At 38.1% G+C, this 13,744-nt stretch overlaps 1 protein-coding gene across 3 annotated transcripts in view; it reads left to right on the forward strand.

The window, feature by feature from the left end:
- NUDCD3 (NudC domain containing 3) overlaps nucleotides 1–13,744 on the forward strand; it is a 111,065-nt gene that overhangs the window by 74,396 nt on the left and 22,925 nt on the right. For all 3 annotated transcript variants that reach the window (XR_013484673.1, XM_078149838.1, XM_020984057.2), the window contains exon 4: nucleotides 5,236–5,379. Coding sequence is in view for 2 of the 3 variants with exons in the window: in XM_078149838.1 (XP_078005964.1) it covers nucleotides 5,236–5,379 (144 nt within the window). In the remaining variant the exon portion in view is untranslated. The remainder of the gene's footprint in view (nucleotides 1–5,235; nucleotides 5,380–13,744) is intronic.

Raw genomic sequence — 13,744 nt, forward strand, 5'->3', positions numbered from 1 at the left:
TAATAGTTGTCCTTAAATACTGGTTAAGAGGGAGGAGTCTTTTTCATTGATTTGGGTGAGTATTTGTTTTAGGTTATCATAAGCGAGTTTTAAGATTTAGATCAACTTATACCTTCTTTTTCCTCTTATTCATAAATTTACTGTTGAAAATATCTTTTCCAGTATATATTCTAATTTGAAACATTGTTCACACAATTCTGGCTCCTAGGGCAGTTGTCCATCACATATCGTCCTTTCCTCCCCCACTGTCTACCTCCCATTCCCCATCTTCCCCCTAACCCTGGGAATCATCTCTATTGCCACTTTGTTGGCTTAGGCTAGATTTTGAAATCCTACATTCATATCCATCATTACCTTTCCTAAGGAGGTACAGCTTGGCTTTCATTTAAGAATAGCCTTAAATTTATGGCTCTTTCTAATACTATTAATTAAATTGATCCTATCATGAGATCTTCCACATAAGCAATTAATTTATTTGATATATCAATAGAATATAAGCTCCTAGAAGGCAGCTGCTATTTTCTTTGTTTCCTTAGAGCTTTGCATTTGGTAAGTGTTTAATAAATGTTTATTGAGTGGAATTGGTATTGATATGTTTAGGAAAACTCCTGTTTCATTTATATTAGTGCCTTAAGGTGAGAAGGTTTATGTCTCACTTCATCTTTTGAACAGTTTGATTTTTTTTCTTCTCTACTTTGTATTCTTTGTTCTGTTATGCTAATAATAGCTGACATTTATATAGTGGTTTATAGTTTACAAAAATAATTTATATAACCTGCTAATATCTCATTTGCTTCTCCAAAGAATGTACTAGGTAGCTCAAATAAATGAGCTTATTAAAATGAGGATATAAAGGCATTAGAGAGGTAAAGTAAAGTGCCTTGTGCATAGTAGATCCTTAATACTGTTTGTTCACTTGAGTTGAAGTGAATTGCCTATAGTCATTCAGCTAGTAAGTGGTCAAGACTTGTCTTAATCTCTGGTCTTTTGACTTCAAGTCCAATATGTTTTTGTTTTGTTCTGTTTGTGCTACTATAGTTCTACTATGATTCTTTGAGTCCTGGTCTCAATTTTTAAATCATTAAGATGATTTTTTAAAAAATCCTTTAAGGAATTTCATGTCAAACTTAAAGACTTCTGAGTAAGTTTGTCTTATGTCTTGGGTTTTTCTAACTTGTATTATTTTTTTTCTTCTTGAGTTATTACCTGATTTATACACAGCTCTTCTCTGAAATTAACAGTTACCTGTCAGCCACAGTTCATTTCAAATAAGTCACGTGACAGACACTTCTGAGAAATGATTGTAGAACTTAGTTGATAAAAATCTTGTCCTATTCTAGGTTATAGAGAGTGTGTTCTGAGAGAATGATGGGGAGTCATGAGAAGCTTTTTTTGGATAGATCTTTAGAATAAAATTTTAAAACATTTGAGTCCCCTACCTTCATTTCTGCCCCTGACTTATCATGATCATTTTTCTTCATCCTTTTTCTTATTGATATATTTCCCTTTTTCTAGAACAGTTAGAGAAGAGGATATATTTGCATCTCATTGTGTCATGAGGATGAATAAAAGAGTATCTGGGAGACTGAAAAAAGTGTTCTTATTTCAGGTTCAAAACTTTTGATAGTTGTGCTGATGAATCTTAAGAAATAGCCCCTTTTCAAAATGATTATTTAAAAATTTCACAGTTTAAAATTTTGGGTACTTCCAGTCTCCTTTTTGGTTTTTATTTTGATGAATTTCCAATTGGGAAAGTTACAAAGTCCACTTTATGTTTATTGAGTTTCTGTTTTGTTTCCTTATTATTGCCTTGGGCTGTATATTATGAACTTATATCTACAAGGTTGTTAATGCCACTTTTGGAGCAAACTAGGACAACTATTCAGTTGACAAGCATTTGAGTATCTCTCCTGGGTAGAAAATGTTTGGTCTTATTATGACACTTGCTTAAAACTTTGCCAGAGCCTTCCATGTGACAATGTGGTGTGTCAGTGTTCTGCTAATGAGCTAACTTCATCTGGAATACCCTCACTTTTCTAAACACCAGTGAAGATAGCCTCCTTTGCCTGATTAGGTGCTCCCTGCTATCTAGTGAGACTTCTTGGCAATGTAATTTGGAGTCACCAAGACAATATGTCATGGCTTGATGTATGTCATAGGGTGTGGTTCTCTCTAAAACTTTACTGTCACACAGCTATCTTATAAGGTGAATGAACTATCATATTAAAGGGCAGGATAGTGAATCTTGTAGAGGAGGTGACCTCTATTGAGATCTTACCACTCAATCTGCTGTTAGTGCAGCTGCCATTTATGCTAAGGAAGCATGCACACGCGCGTGCACATACACACACACACGCACGCACACACACACATACACACACGTCCCAGCAAGATATTTTTTCTTGTCTTAGAAATTGTTCAGAAGAAAAATTTGACATCTTATGGTAAATGTCAGCAATGAAGTTTCCATTAGAGAGACATCTACAATGGAGGTCACATATAAGTACCCTAAGGCAGATTCTTATCTTTTTCTGCTTTCTATTAATTATGAAAATTAACAGATTTCATTAAAATGTAGATTTTATAAAACTAAATTGTTTGGTCCCTTGCTCTCTGAGAAATTACTTCTGTTCATCAGCACCATTATACCATTTTAACAGTTTTGACTAACTCCTATTGGCAGACTTTTTCAGTCTTAGATTTTGCTCCTGTCTACATACTGTAGCTATAGTGGCTTTCTTGCTGTTCCTTGAACATGACACTCCATCGCCTAACTCCATGCCCTTTCACTAGATGTCCCCCATATCTGAAATACTTTCTTTCCTTGTTTCTTCCTCCTGATTTATCCAGTTTCTCTTAAGATTTGGCTCAAATCTTGTCTTTTATAGGAAGCCTTCCTTGCTCTCCTCTTCTCTCTCCTCCTCCCTCACATAAAGGGGGCCATCTCCAGTCGTTTTGATCTATATCTTGCCACTGAATCCACATGGCTCCAGAGGAGAAAGTGATGCTGGTGACTTTGCACAGCCCTTACTCACTTAAATCTAATTCACTTTCAAGTCATGGGATCACCTTCCTGATATCATGGTCCTCTTAGAGAACAAAGGACAAACAACCTGTGAGTAAGTAGTACAAGCTGACCCTACTGGGGACCCAACTAGCCAGTTCCAGTTGGGCAGAATAGCTCTTTCCTTCCTTCTTCCCCTCCCCTCTTCTCCCTTCATCTCTCCTCCCCTCTCCTTTCCTCCCCTCTTCCCAGCCCAAGTCCATATGGCCATTATTTGAACCCTGATGACTCAGAGTGAATGTAAAAATCAGTTGTTTCTTTTTTGGCCAGTCTTCCCCTCTCAGATTGATTTTTTTTTTTGACTAGGTAGAAGATGCCATTCTTTGCCTCATTTCTTACCTAGCTTTAATCATTGAATGGGTGTTGCCTCAGTCAAACAGACCTGGGAAAGACCTTGGCTTACTTAACAAGGCCACGGTCTGCCTCTGTCTCAGGGCCATCTCCAGTCCTGATCTGTGTCTTGCCATTGGATCCAGATGGCTCCAGAGGAGAAAGTGAGGCTGGTGACTTTGCACAACCCTTACTGACCTAAATCCAGTTCACTTGAAGGTCATGACATCACCTTCCTGATGTCATGTCCTCTTCTACAGGATGAAGAACAAACAGCAATGGTAACAACCCTCACATAAATCACAGCTCTACAGTCACAGCTATTGCCTTCCTTCTAAGATTACTTCCCATTGACACTATATATATGTCTTGCTTGTACTTAGTTGTTTGCATAGTATCTCCCTGATTAGAATGTGAGCTCTTTGAGGTCGAGGACTGTTTTTGCCTTTCTTTGTATCGCAAGTACTTAATATAGTACCTGGCACAAAGTAAGAATTTAATAAACATTTGTTGACTGAAAAAGAAGGGACAAGATTTGGCAACTGATTGGATATGGGGTGAGTCAGAGTAGGGAATCTAAAAGATGGATGACATTGAGATTGTAAACCTCGATAACTGGAAGGATAGTAGTTCCCTTGACAGTCAAGTCACGAATCATCTTTGGATCGCAGTTTTCTCATCTGTAAATTGAGGACATTGGACTAGATAATTTCTGAAGTCCCCTCCATCTCTAAATCCTATATTCTTATGTTACAGAACTCTATATAGTTTTGTTTAAATATTTGCTGCCTAATAATGGGGAAAGGCAGAATAAGTTAATATTTGTTCATTTATATCAAGTTTTTATAACATGTAATTGTTAATGTTCTGAATGGTATGATTTAACTTGAAAGATGTACAAACCTATGTGCACATTTATAATGGGGTTCAACTGTCATCACTTGGCTTTTTTTTTCTGTTTCAGTAAAAAATTTGGTTTCGTATTTGTGTCCTGAACTAAACTACACAGATTTTGTGTATCAAAATGCATGATTTTATTTAAATAAAACATTAAGGAAAATTGCCTCATTTTCCCATTGCTTTGTGAAATAGATATGCTTTAGCAAAGTTGGCTGTTGGACAGATTAGAGTAAATTCTGTTTATTCAATTTCATTGCAAAATTGAAGGTGTATTACTGTATATAATTTTACCCTGAGAATTTGTATTAGAAAAATTTGGTAGCAAATGGGTTGAGTGTGACCAGCTCATGGTATACTGAGTATTGAAGCACCCCAACGTTCTGTATCTGCCAAAGCTCTGTTTTTCACCTTCCATTTCATATTTTATTTTGTAGGAATACTTTATAGATCTTACCTTTCCAAAGAAAGCCATTTGTCTCTTTTCTAGAAAGTTATTTATTGTAGACTCAACAACTACCAGGACTTAGCTTCCCTCCTTCTTTGGTCTGGCTATCTATCATGTTTAGTGGAATTGGGCTATAATATCATGCTTTGTCAGCAAATGTCTGGAGATAGCTTAATCCTGAAGTTTTAGTTTCTGTAAAAATGAAGGAGCACCATACTTTACTAGTTCTGTACATTTGAAATACTGTATATATTGTATTTATTTACAACAAATGATAACCATTTTTAATTTGGAGTGTAAGCTTTTGTTGGTTATAGTCTTGGTAAGTTAATAGTAATTATCCCTAATGTGATATCTGAATTAACACTCTGTTGTCTATCTCTTGCAAATAAGTATTCTACTCCCCATCTTATGAATTTAGTCCTTATTTCACAAGAAACACTTCCTCTTCTTCCATGATATGACTCTTAATTATTTCCTTTTCTTATGTTTTCAGGTATCTGTGGATCTCAGCAGTAGTTCTATCCGTGTGGCAGTACTAGAAGGGAGTGGGGAACGTGTTCTTATGGAAGGAAAGTTCACCCATAAAATCAACACTGAAAGTTCTTTATGGAGCCTTGAGCCAGGGAAATGTGTCTTGGTAAGTATAATTCAGTCTTTTGATATTTTGTTAGTTTGCTTATTTTCCCTCTTTGCTGTTCTTGAAGTTGTTGTTGTATAATGATGTAAACCATTTTAAAAATGAAATTATAGAGTTATTAGCAGGTATATTTTGCCATCTTGGTCTATAACCTACATTTTTTTTTTGTGAAGCAGTTGGGGTTCAGTGACTTGCCCAAAATCACACAGCTAGTAAGTTCTATGTGTCTGAGGCCGGATTTGAACTTGGGTCCTCCTGACTCCGCTGTGCTGTATCCACTGTGCCACCTAGCTGCCCCCTGTAACCTACATTTCTTAACTGTAGAATAAGGAAATATGAACCGCATTGGAAGTTAAGCCTCATGAGATGAACTTCCCTTTTGTAGTAGTGAACAAACACTTCAAAAGTGTTTTCACACTCTACCATAGTTTTAACGTCTTTGACTCCTGTTATCTTCTGATGTCCCATCTTCAAGAAAATGTCATCTTCATGCAGCTCTTTCATCGGGCTTTTTTAGACTTCAAGGCCCCAGTTCTGTTCTTAGTCCCTACTCTCTCATTGTTCTCCAGATTTCCAAAGTGCCCTGGACTCTAGATTTGGAAGGTCTCAGACCAAAACAACTTTCAAGTTGTGGGTGTTGAAGACTAAACATTCTCAATTATTTTCTAGAGATGATTAATTAAAACTCAATAATTTTCTGTTTTAGGGCTTGCCTTGTAGGTTTGCATACGAGTATACCTCTTTAATTCTTGAGCCAGTTTAAGCCAGTGGACAAAATGACAGTATCAGGAGCATCCAGGGAGCAAAATGTGTATAGATAATAATGAGCCCTATGGATGCTGATGAGGTTATCAAATGAGGTAGCAAAAAAAGCTCATACAATCTTAGACTGCGTTGAAACATATTTTACAGGAATGAGAAAGTTAATAGTTCTGTCATACTCTGCCCCAGTTAGACCACATCTGAAGTTTTGTATTCAATTCTGTGTGCTACAGTTTAGGAAAGGGCACCAATAAGCTACAGAAAGGCAAGAGTAAGCAACTAGAATGGTGAAGGACGTCAGGTCCATTAGGATCAGTTGAAGAAACCACAGATGTACATTTAAACTGGAGAAAACTGATGAAATGGCAGGGACAATGATAGCTGTGTTCAGGGATTTAAAGAGCTGTCATGTGAAAGGAGGATTAGATATTTTTCATTTAGTCTTAAAGGGCAGGACCTAAAGTAATGAGCATAAGTTATAAAGAGGCAAGTTTAGGCTTGATATTAGGAAAAACTTCCTAACAATAAGAGCTGTCCAGAGGTGGAACTGGTTGCCCCTGGAGGTGGTGGATTTCACCTTTTATTGGGGCTTTCAGGCAGAGGTTGAATGACTATTTACCATGTATGTTATAAAGAGGGTTTCTTTTCAGGTATGGTTTAAACTAGATTGACAGTAAGGTCCCTTCCATCTCTGAAATTCCATAATTCATGCTGCTCCCCTTGACATACTCTCCCTTCTTTATCCCCTGTTCTTATTCTGCCTTCTTCTGTCTCTCCATCTTTGTTTATATAGTCCTTGCACCAGGAATTGACTTTACTCTAAGCCACCATTTCTTCTTTTTAATATTTTTCCCTTCAAGGCCCAATTCAGGTGCTTCTTCTTTGTGGCCCTTTTCTACTCTTCCCTCATCCCACTCACCAGCTGTTATATCTCTCTCCTCAAATTTCTTTTAGTGCTATTTTTGGTGAATTAATGGTCAATAAAGTAATTTTTTGACTACTCACTTTAGAGCTCTGTCATTCATTCTTCTCCGAGGATGTCATTCAAAGGTGGGTGCTAAATGATTCCTGATCAAACCTGAGATGATAACATTAGATTTTTGAGGATGTAAACCTGGAAGGTAATAAAGTGTCAGAAGATATGAAACATACAGAAATATAGTAATCAACTGGCTTATAACCTCAAAGGAACCAACATGGGATACTGTCAGTTCATACCACTTTAATAAACAAAGATTAAAAATTAAATATTATGGCATGTTAACACCACATATTATGACATGTAAATTGGCCTTTGAAAACTAAGGAAATTTTACACCAAATTGAACTTAATGTATATACTTCAGATATCCTGGCAGCTGAATCATCTTACAGTTCTGTGGGTTTTTGTTTTTTTTTTTTATTGGACCAATGATTTTGTTGCATAAAGAATTCCCTCTTCTAATGTAGACTAGCATCACTCTGAAATCCATCAGCTTAGAGTTACCTGGGAGACTGAAAGGTTTAGAGTCATACAACCAGTCTGAGTCAGAGGTGGGGCTTCAACCTACCTGAAATCTTCCTGACTCTGAGGCCAGTTTCTGCCTCTCAGAGTAGTCATTATCCTCTCCATTTGACAGAAGAGAAATTGAGGTTATGACTTGCTCAGGACTTCATAACTACCTGTTTGCCTCAGCCAGCAACTGTTTGTATTTATTACCATGTCCATTTTAAGGATTGGAGACAGTTGTGGTGAATAGCCTCGTCACTAAGTGACAGGCAGGCTTCTGGCCCAGACAGCAGAGTAAGCAGTGAAGAACCGTCCTTTTCTTTAGGATCTTTAGATGGTTAGAAATGAAAGTAGCTCTAGAGATGACCTTGTTTAATCCTCTTATTTTGCAGATGAGGAATAGTACTTAGAGAGTTTAAGTGATTTACCCCTAGTCATGAGGCTGATGACAGAGGAATGACTAGGACTCAAGTCTTCTTCCAGTGCTTTTCCAGGATATTTTACTGACTTAACTATAGTTAATAAATAGAATTTTCATTTTACTAAGAGAAAAATAAGGCCATGAGCCCTAGATAGATGCTTTTGAGTAGAAGAATATTTGAGTGACTTCTTTGTTTCTGAGATACAGGTCTCCAAGCCTGATGCCATTTGTTGGTCTGTTCTTCATTGCAGCCCACCACAAATGAAGGCTAGTAACAGTTTGTAACTAATAGCAATGCATTCCTGTATATATTTCCCTCTAGAGTGGAGTAGCTTCTAGTGAGCACCTTCTAGATTGTGTTGTCTGACGTTATTGATGTCTTCACAGAGAAGGCAATAAGCTCCATAAATCTTTCTCCCTGCTGAGATTATTGCTAAAATAAAACAAACCAAAACATCTGGCCTCAGTGACAGACTTCTGGGCTTTGCTGTGGGGGAAATACTGAAGGTTTACAGTTGTGGTGTTCTGAATCCATTAGTATTGTAATCAATCTATCAACTCATTGCTTATTTTATTTTTCTTATCTTTGTAAAATGTAGTTATTATTACAAGTCAACCCTTGATTTTTCATGTTAATGAAGGTGGAACTACCTTTAGATTTGCAAAATGGTAGATGCTGCCAAAATAGGTCCATTTAACTGGAGATCCTATGATTCTGTCACTTTATTAGACTTTGATGTGTTTCTGTATTTGTATTTGAATATATGTGGTTAACATTCTGGAAATTCACTCCTAGCAGAATAATGAAGCCACATTCTGAAGTTCAGTCTTAGCAAAAACTGGGCAGCTCTCCAGTTTTCTGCTTCCTGACCCCTGCTTAACTAAACTTCTCTGCCACTTGCTTCATGCTGGAAATAGACAGCATTCTTTTTGATAGAAAGCACCAATTTCTCTGGAGCAGGAGAACTAGGTTAAGAATGTGGAATTTATAAGGCTTCTCTTCCTTATTCTAAGTATGTAGTATGGCAGCAGATCAAGTGATTAAGGAACAAACTGCTCATGAACGTAAAAACCAGAATGTTGAATACCACCTGCCCAGAGCACCTAGATATGTCTGTATTTCATATGTATATATTCCTTATGAATTTCAATAAGTTCAGGTCAGTGGTAGACTAGGTGCTGAAGGAAATACAAAAATAAATAAGATATATCACTACACTAGTCATAGTCAGCAAGCATTTATTAGACACTTACAGTGTGCCACGTACTGTGCTAAGCTTGAGGGATATAAAGAAAGGCAAAAACCAGAGTTTCTGCCCTAAAAGAGCTCATTTTAGTGGAGACAACAAGTAAACAAGTATGTACATACAAGATATACGATGTAAATGAGCAACAGTCTCAGAGGAAGCTTTTTCACTCTCTGTCTCCCATTGCTCAAATGCTCTCCTTCTTTGTCTCTGCCTCTTGACTTTAGTCAAGACCATGTTCAAATCCTGCCTTCTGCAGGGGTCTTTTCCCCATGTTCCTTATTTAGTACCTTCCCTCTGAGACTACCTCCCATTTATACTGCATATAGGCAGTTAGATAAAGGGTCAAGTTTGAGAACAGCAAAAATGTCTATATATCTACTTCTTAGAGTGCATGGAAGGAAATAACATGTAAGAAAAGTAGGAATGGGCCAGATTGAAAAGGACTTTAAAAGCCAAACAGAAGATTTTATATTTGATCATGGAAGTAATGGGCAGCCTTTATAGCTTATTGAGTAGGTTTGTGGCATGGTCAGACATGTGTTTTGGGAAGATCACTTTGACAGCAAAGTGGGAGATGGACTGGACGAGGAAGACACTTAAGGTAGGATAACCAACTGGCAGGCATCAATGGACTGATGAACCCTGTGGCAGGGTAGTGGCTATATAGATGGAGAGAAAGATGGGAGCTTTTATAACTTGGCTGCAACCTACCCTTCAAGCCTTATTATGCTTCATGCACTTTATGATCCAGCCAGACTTGCCTTCTTGCTGTACATTGCCTCATCTCCCCTCTCTGTGACTTTAGATATGTAATTCACCAGATCTGGAATGCATTCCCTTTTACCTCCTCCTCTTTGAATCTCTAGTTTCCTACAGCAGGTGGCTTATGTGGCACTGGACTCATGAGGCCTTTCCTGATTCCTGTAGCTGCTAGCGCCTTCCCAAATTACTTTGCATTTATTTTGGATTTCTTAGTTGTGTATTCGTTGTCTCCCTCATGGAATGGAAACTCCTTGAGGGCAGGAACTATTTCATTTTTGTCTTTCTGCCCCCAGCACCTAGCACAGTGCCTGAGGCATAGTAGTACTTAATAAGTTGATTGACTGAAGTGCCTGCCTCAGGCTGTCACACTGCTGCTGTGTACATTGGCCTGGCCTCCTAGAAGAGAAGTCTTAGGTAGGAAAAGACTAGAAAGAAATGGTATCGCCTACCTGATGTCATGAATTGGTTCTGTAAAAGCATGAAATGATATTATTGCAAGGGATGGCTAGTTCTAGAAGGAAAATGGTACAAATGGGAATTCAGCCAAATAACATCACGCTGGGGACTCCCAACTTTATAGTTAGGTTCGAGTTGAATGTATTCATTATGCATCTCTCACCTCCTAGGTCTGGCTCATTTGGGAGCAAGCACAAATCCTAGGACCCTTGAATCCTAGATCCAGAGCTGGAAGGGACTTCAGAGGCCATCTAGGCCAGCCCCCTCATTGAACAAAGGAGGAAACTGAGGCCCAGGGAGGCTGAATGATTTGTCCAAGGTCACAAAAGTGATAAGGGTTATAGTGAAGATTTGAACCCAGGTCCTCTGACTACAAAACCAGTGCTCTTTCCACTGTGTCATGCATAAGTCATGAGATGTAAAGTTTCTGGGAATCTTTCACAGACCCACAGAATTTCAGAAGTGGGAGGGACCCTAGCAGCCATCTAGTGCAGCCTGTACCCAAGCAAGAATTGCCACGACAACGCACCTGCCAGGTGGCCATCCAGCCTGTGCTTGCAAGCTTGCAAGCTCTGCAAGCTTTCTGCCTCTGCCCATTATGCCTGGTTCTACATCCAGGGCCAGAGAGAACAGAGCTAGGCCCTCTTGCACATGACTGTCTTAAAAATATTTGAAGGTGTGACATAGATGAAAATCCAGCAAAGGAGATGGGGAAGGAGTAGTCAGACAGATAGATAGATAGAAGAACCAAGAGAGAACACTGTCAAACGAAAACGTAGAGGAGTGTCCAAGAGAAGAGAGTGATTGACAGTATCGAAGGCTGCAGAGAGGTTAAGAAGGATGAGGACTGAGAAAAGGCCATTAGATTTTGCATTTAAGAGATCATTGGTAGCTTTGGAGAGACTGGTTTCAGTGAATGATGATGAGGTTGCAAGTCAAGTTGCAATGAATTTAGAAAAAAGTGAGAGAAGAGAAAGTGGAGGTTCCCTGTAGATGCTATGGAAATCCTTTTAAAGATAACTTTAGTGTCAAGGCATAAGCACAGCATTGCACTCTCCTTATTACCTTATCATCCCAAATAAACATAAACTATTATCACAGCTTCACCACTTGTAGATATCTTTAGGAAGTTTCAAAGAATATTCTCCTTCCTACTGCCTGTTTGTCCATAAAAGAGTTTATCTTGGGCCTTCTTTTCAGTGAAATGAAACTGCTTCCTTCCCAGTGCTAGCTTTCAGTTGCCATGGCTTTTGGTATCATAAGTATTATGTTTTCAGGAAAAAAAAACATGAAGACGTAACATAAAACTTAAAAAACATTAAAAACATAAGTATCATGTTTTTTAGAGGCAGCTTGTGGCACAGTAGATTGAGAGTGCTGGTCCTGGAGTAGAGAAGACCTGAGTTCAAATGTGACCTCTGTTTGCCTTAGTTTCCTCAATTGTAAAATGGGAATGATGACAGCATCTACCTTGCAGGGCTGTTATGAGGATCAGCTGGCTCATATTTGTAAAGGGCTTACCATGGGGCTGGCACATAGTAGGTGCTATATAAATACTCATGTCCCTCCCTTTGCCTTCAGGACAGTATTTGATGCATTGTGCCATTGTTAATGTTTTATTGGAAGTTGCTTTTTTCAGTGTGATTTATAAAGTTGATGCATTCTTAAAGGTGCTTTTTAAATATCTTAGAGTTAACCTTTTTCTTCTATGGAAACAAATTTCCGAAATTACATTTAGTCAGTGGGAAAATAGGACTTGATTTTTAAACGCTATTCAGATTTCCAGGAATACATCTACTGTGTGAAATGAAATATACTTACAAAGCTAGATAAAGTGTTTTTCCTTTAAGTACTACAATTCAGAAGCCATTGTTATTGCCACATTTGGATTTTTGGTCCATGTCTGGAATCTCTGACCTGAGTCACAGCCAGCAGACTGACTCAAGCAAGCCAGTTGCTTATCAAACATCCTTTCAATTATAGGCCCACCCCTTTTCTTCCTTATAGCATGGATTCTATAGTAGACACACAAGGGCAGGCATTCAAAGCAAGCAGGGGTGGCAGCTAAAACTGTATGACATTTCCTGCCTCCCTTCCTCCTACACTTCAGAATGTTAAATGAGAATCTTTGGGTTTCAGGCAAGCTCCTTTCTTGGTTAGTGAAATGTAGTCTTAGCTCTGGCAACAGTACTGATGGCTTCTCATTTCCCTGGAAGCCTCATTCAGTCACATAAACCAAGTAGTTAGCTTGCTCATAGTGTTAATTTCTTAATCAAGTGGGGAAACTGATGGGTTTTCCCACTCACTACTGGGGGTGGCTGGAGGCAGGCATTCCAATGAGATTGCTGATACCTGCACATTCTCCCTGTTACAAGAGCCTTCGGGAAAGGGCACTGTAGCTCTGGTTTCTGTGTGACACTGGTTTTAAAAAGTAAAATTTAGTTGCTTTTTTTCTGACAGCTTTAAACTTATCTTGCCTAGTGGCCTTATCTTTGCTCATTATTACATACTCTTCACTTTAGGTTCAAAGTAAAAGCTACAAAGTAAATGACTTTGACATTTGTATCTAAAATGGAGTAAGAGAACATTATAAGAAGAGAAATTATGGGTATAGTACAGTAAGCCTTAAGTTATTGCCAGGACATAAAGGAGCATCAGTCAACATTTTCCACTGGGTAACCAGAAGTCTTAACATCATTCTCTAAATTCTGTGCCTACTGATTGTTTTGACATATGTTCGTGTGTGTCATTTCCCAACCCCTCACCTTACTCCTCAGTGAGATGGAGTTGAAGCTTGAGTAGGCAAAATAGCTTGAAGTAGTAGAACTCTAAGGAGGATATTTTGTTGAGTTATTTTTTAAAATTAAGTTGTAGAGAATCACATTGCTTTTAAAAAGAAGAGAAGAAAATACATGCTGAAAAGAATGATTTATGCTTCCTTAAAAACATCTTAAGCAAAACAGAGGAGCATAGAGCATTAGCAGTGGCTAAATGATATTGCATCAGAATAGCATACTTTCGGTGTGTTATTTTCATTCATCTACTGGAACAATACACAAAGGAGGAAGTGATCTTTGGTGATAAGGAAAATTCTTATTCAATAAAATACAGCAGTGATTTGGGGGAAATATTTGCATCAAGTATCTATAATAGAAGTCTAGTCTGATAGCCAGTATATAAAGGGAATTGACATATGCATATATACGTGTATGTATGTATACAGAC

The sequence above is a fragment of the Phascolarctos cinereus genome, unplaced genomic scaffold, assembly GCF_003287225.1.
Source record: "Phascolarctos cinereus isolate Bilbo 61053 unplaced genomic scaffold, phaCin_HiC Scaffold_2;HRSCAF=192, whole genome shotgun sequence".
Classification (NCBI taxonomy): domain Eukaryota; kingdom Metazoa; phylum Chordata; class Mammalia; order Diprotodontia; family Phascolarctidae; genus Phascolarctos; species Phascolarctos cinereus.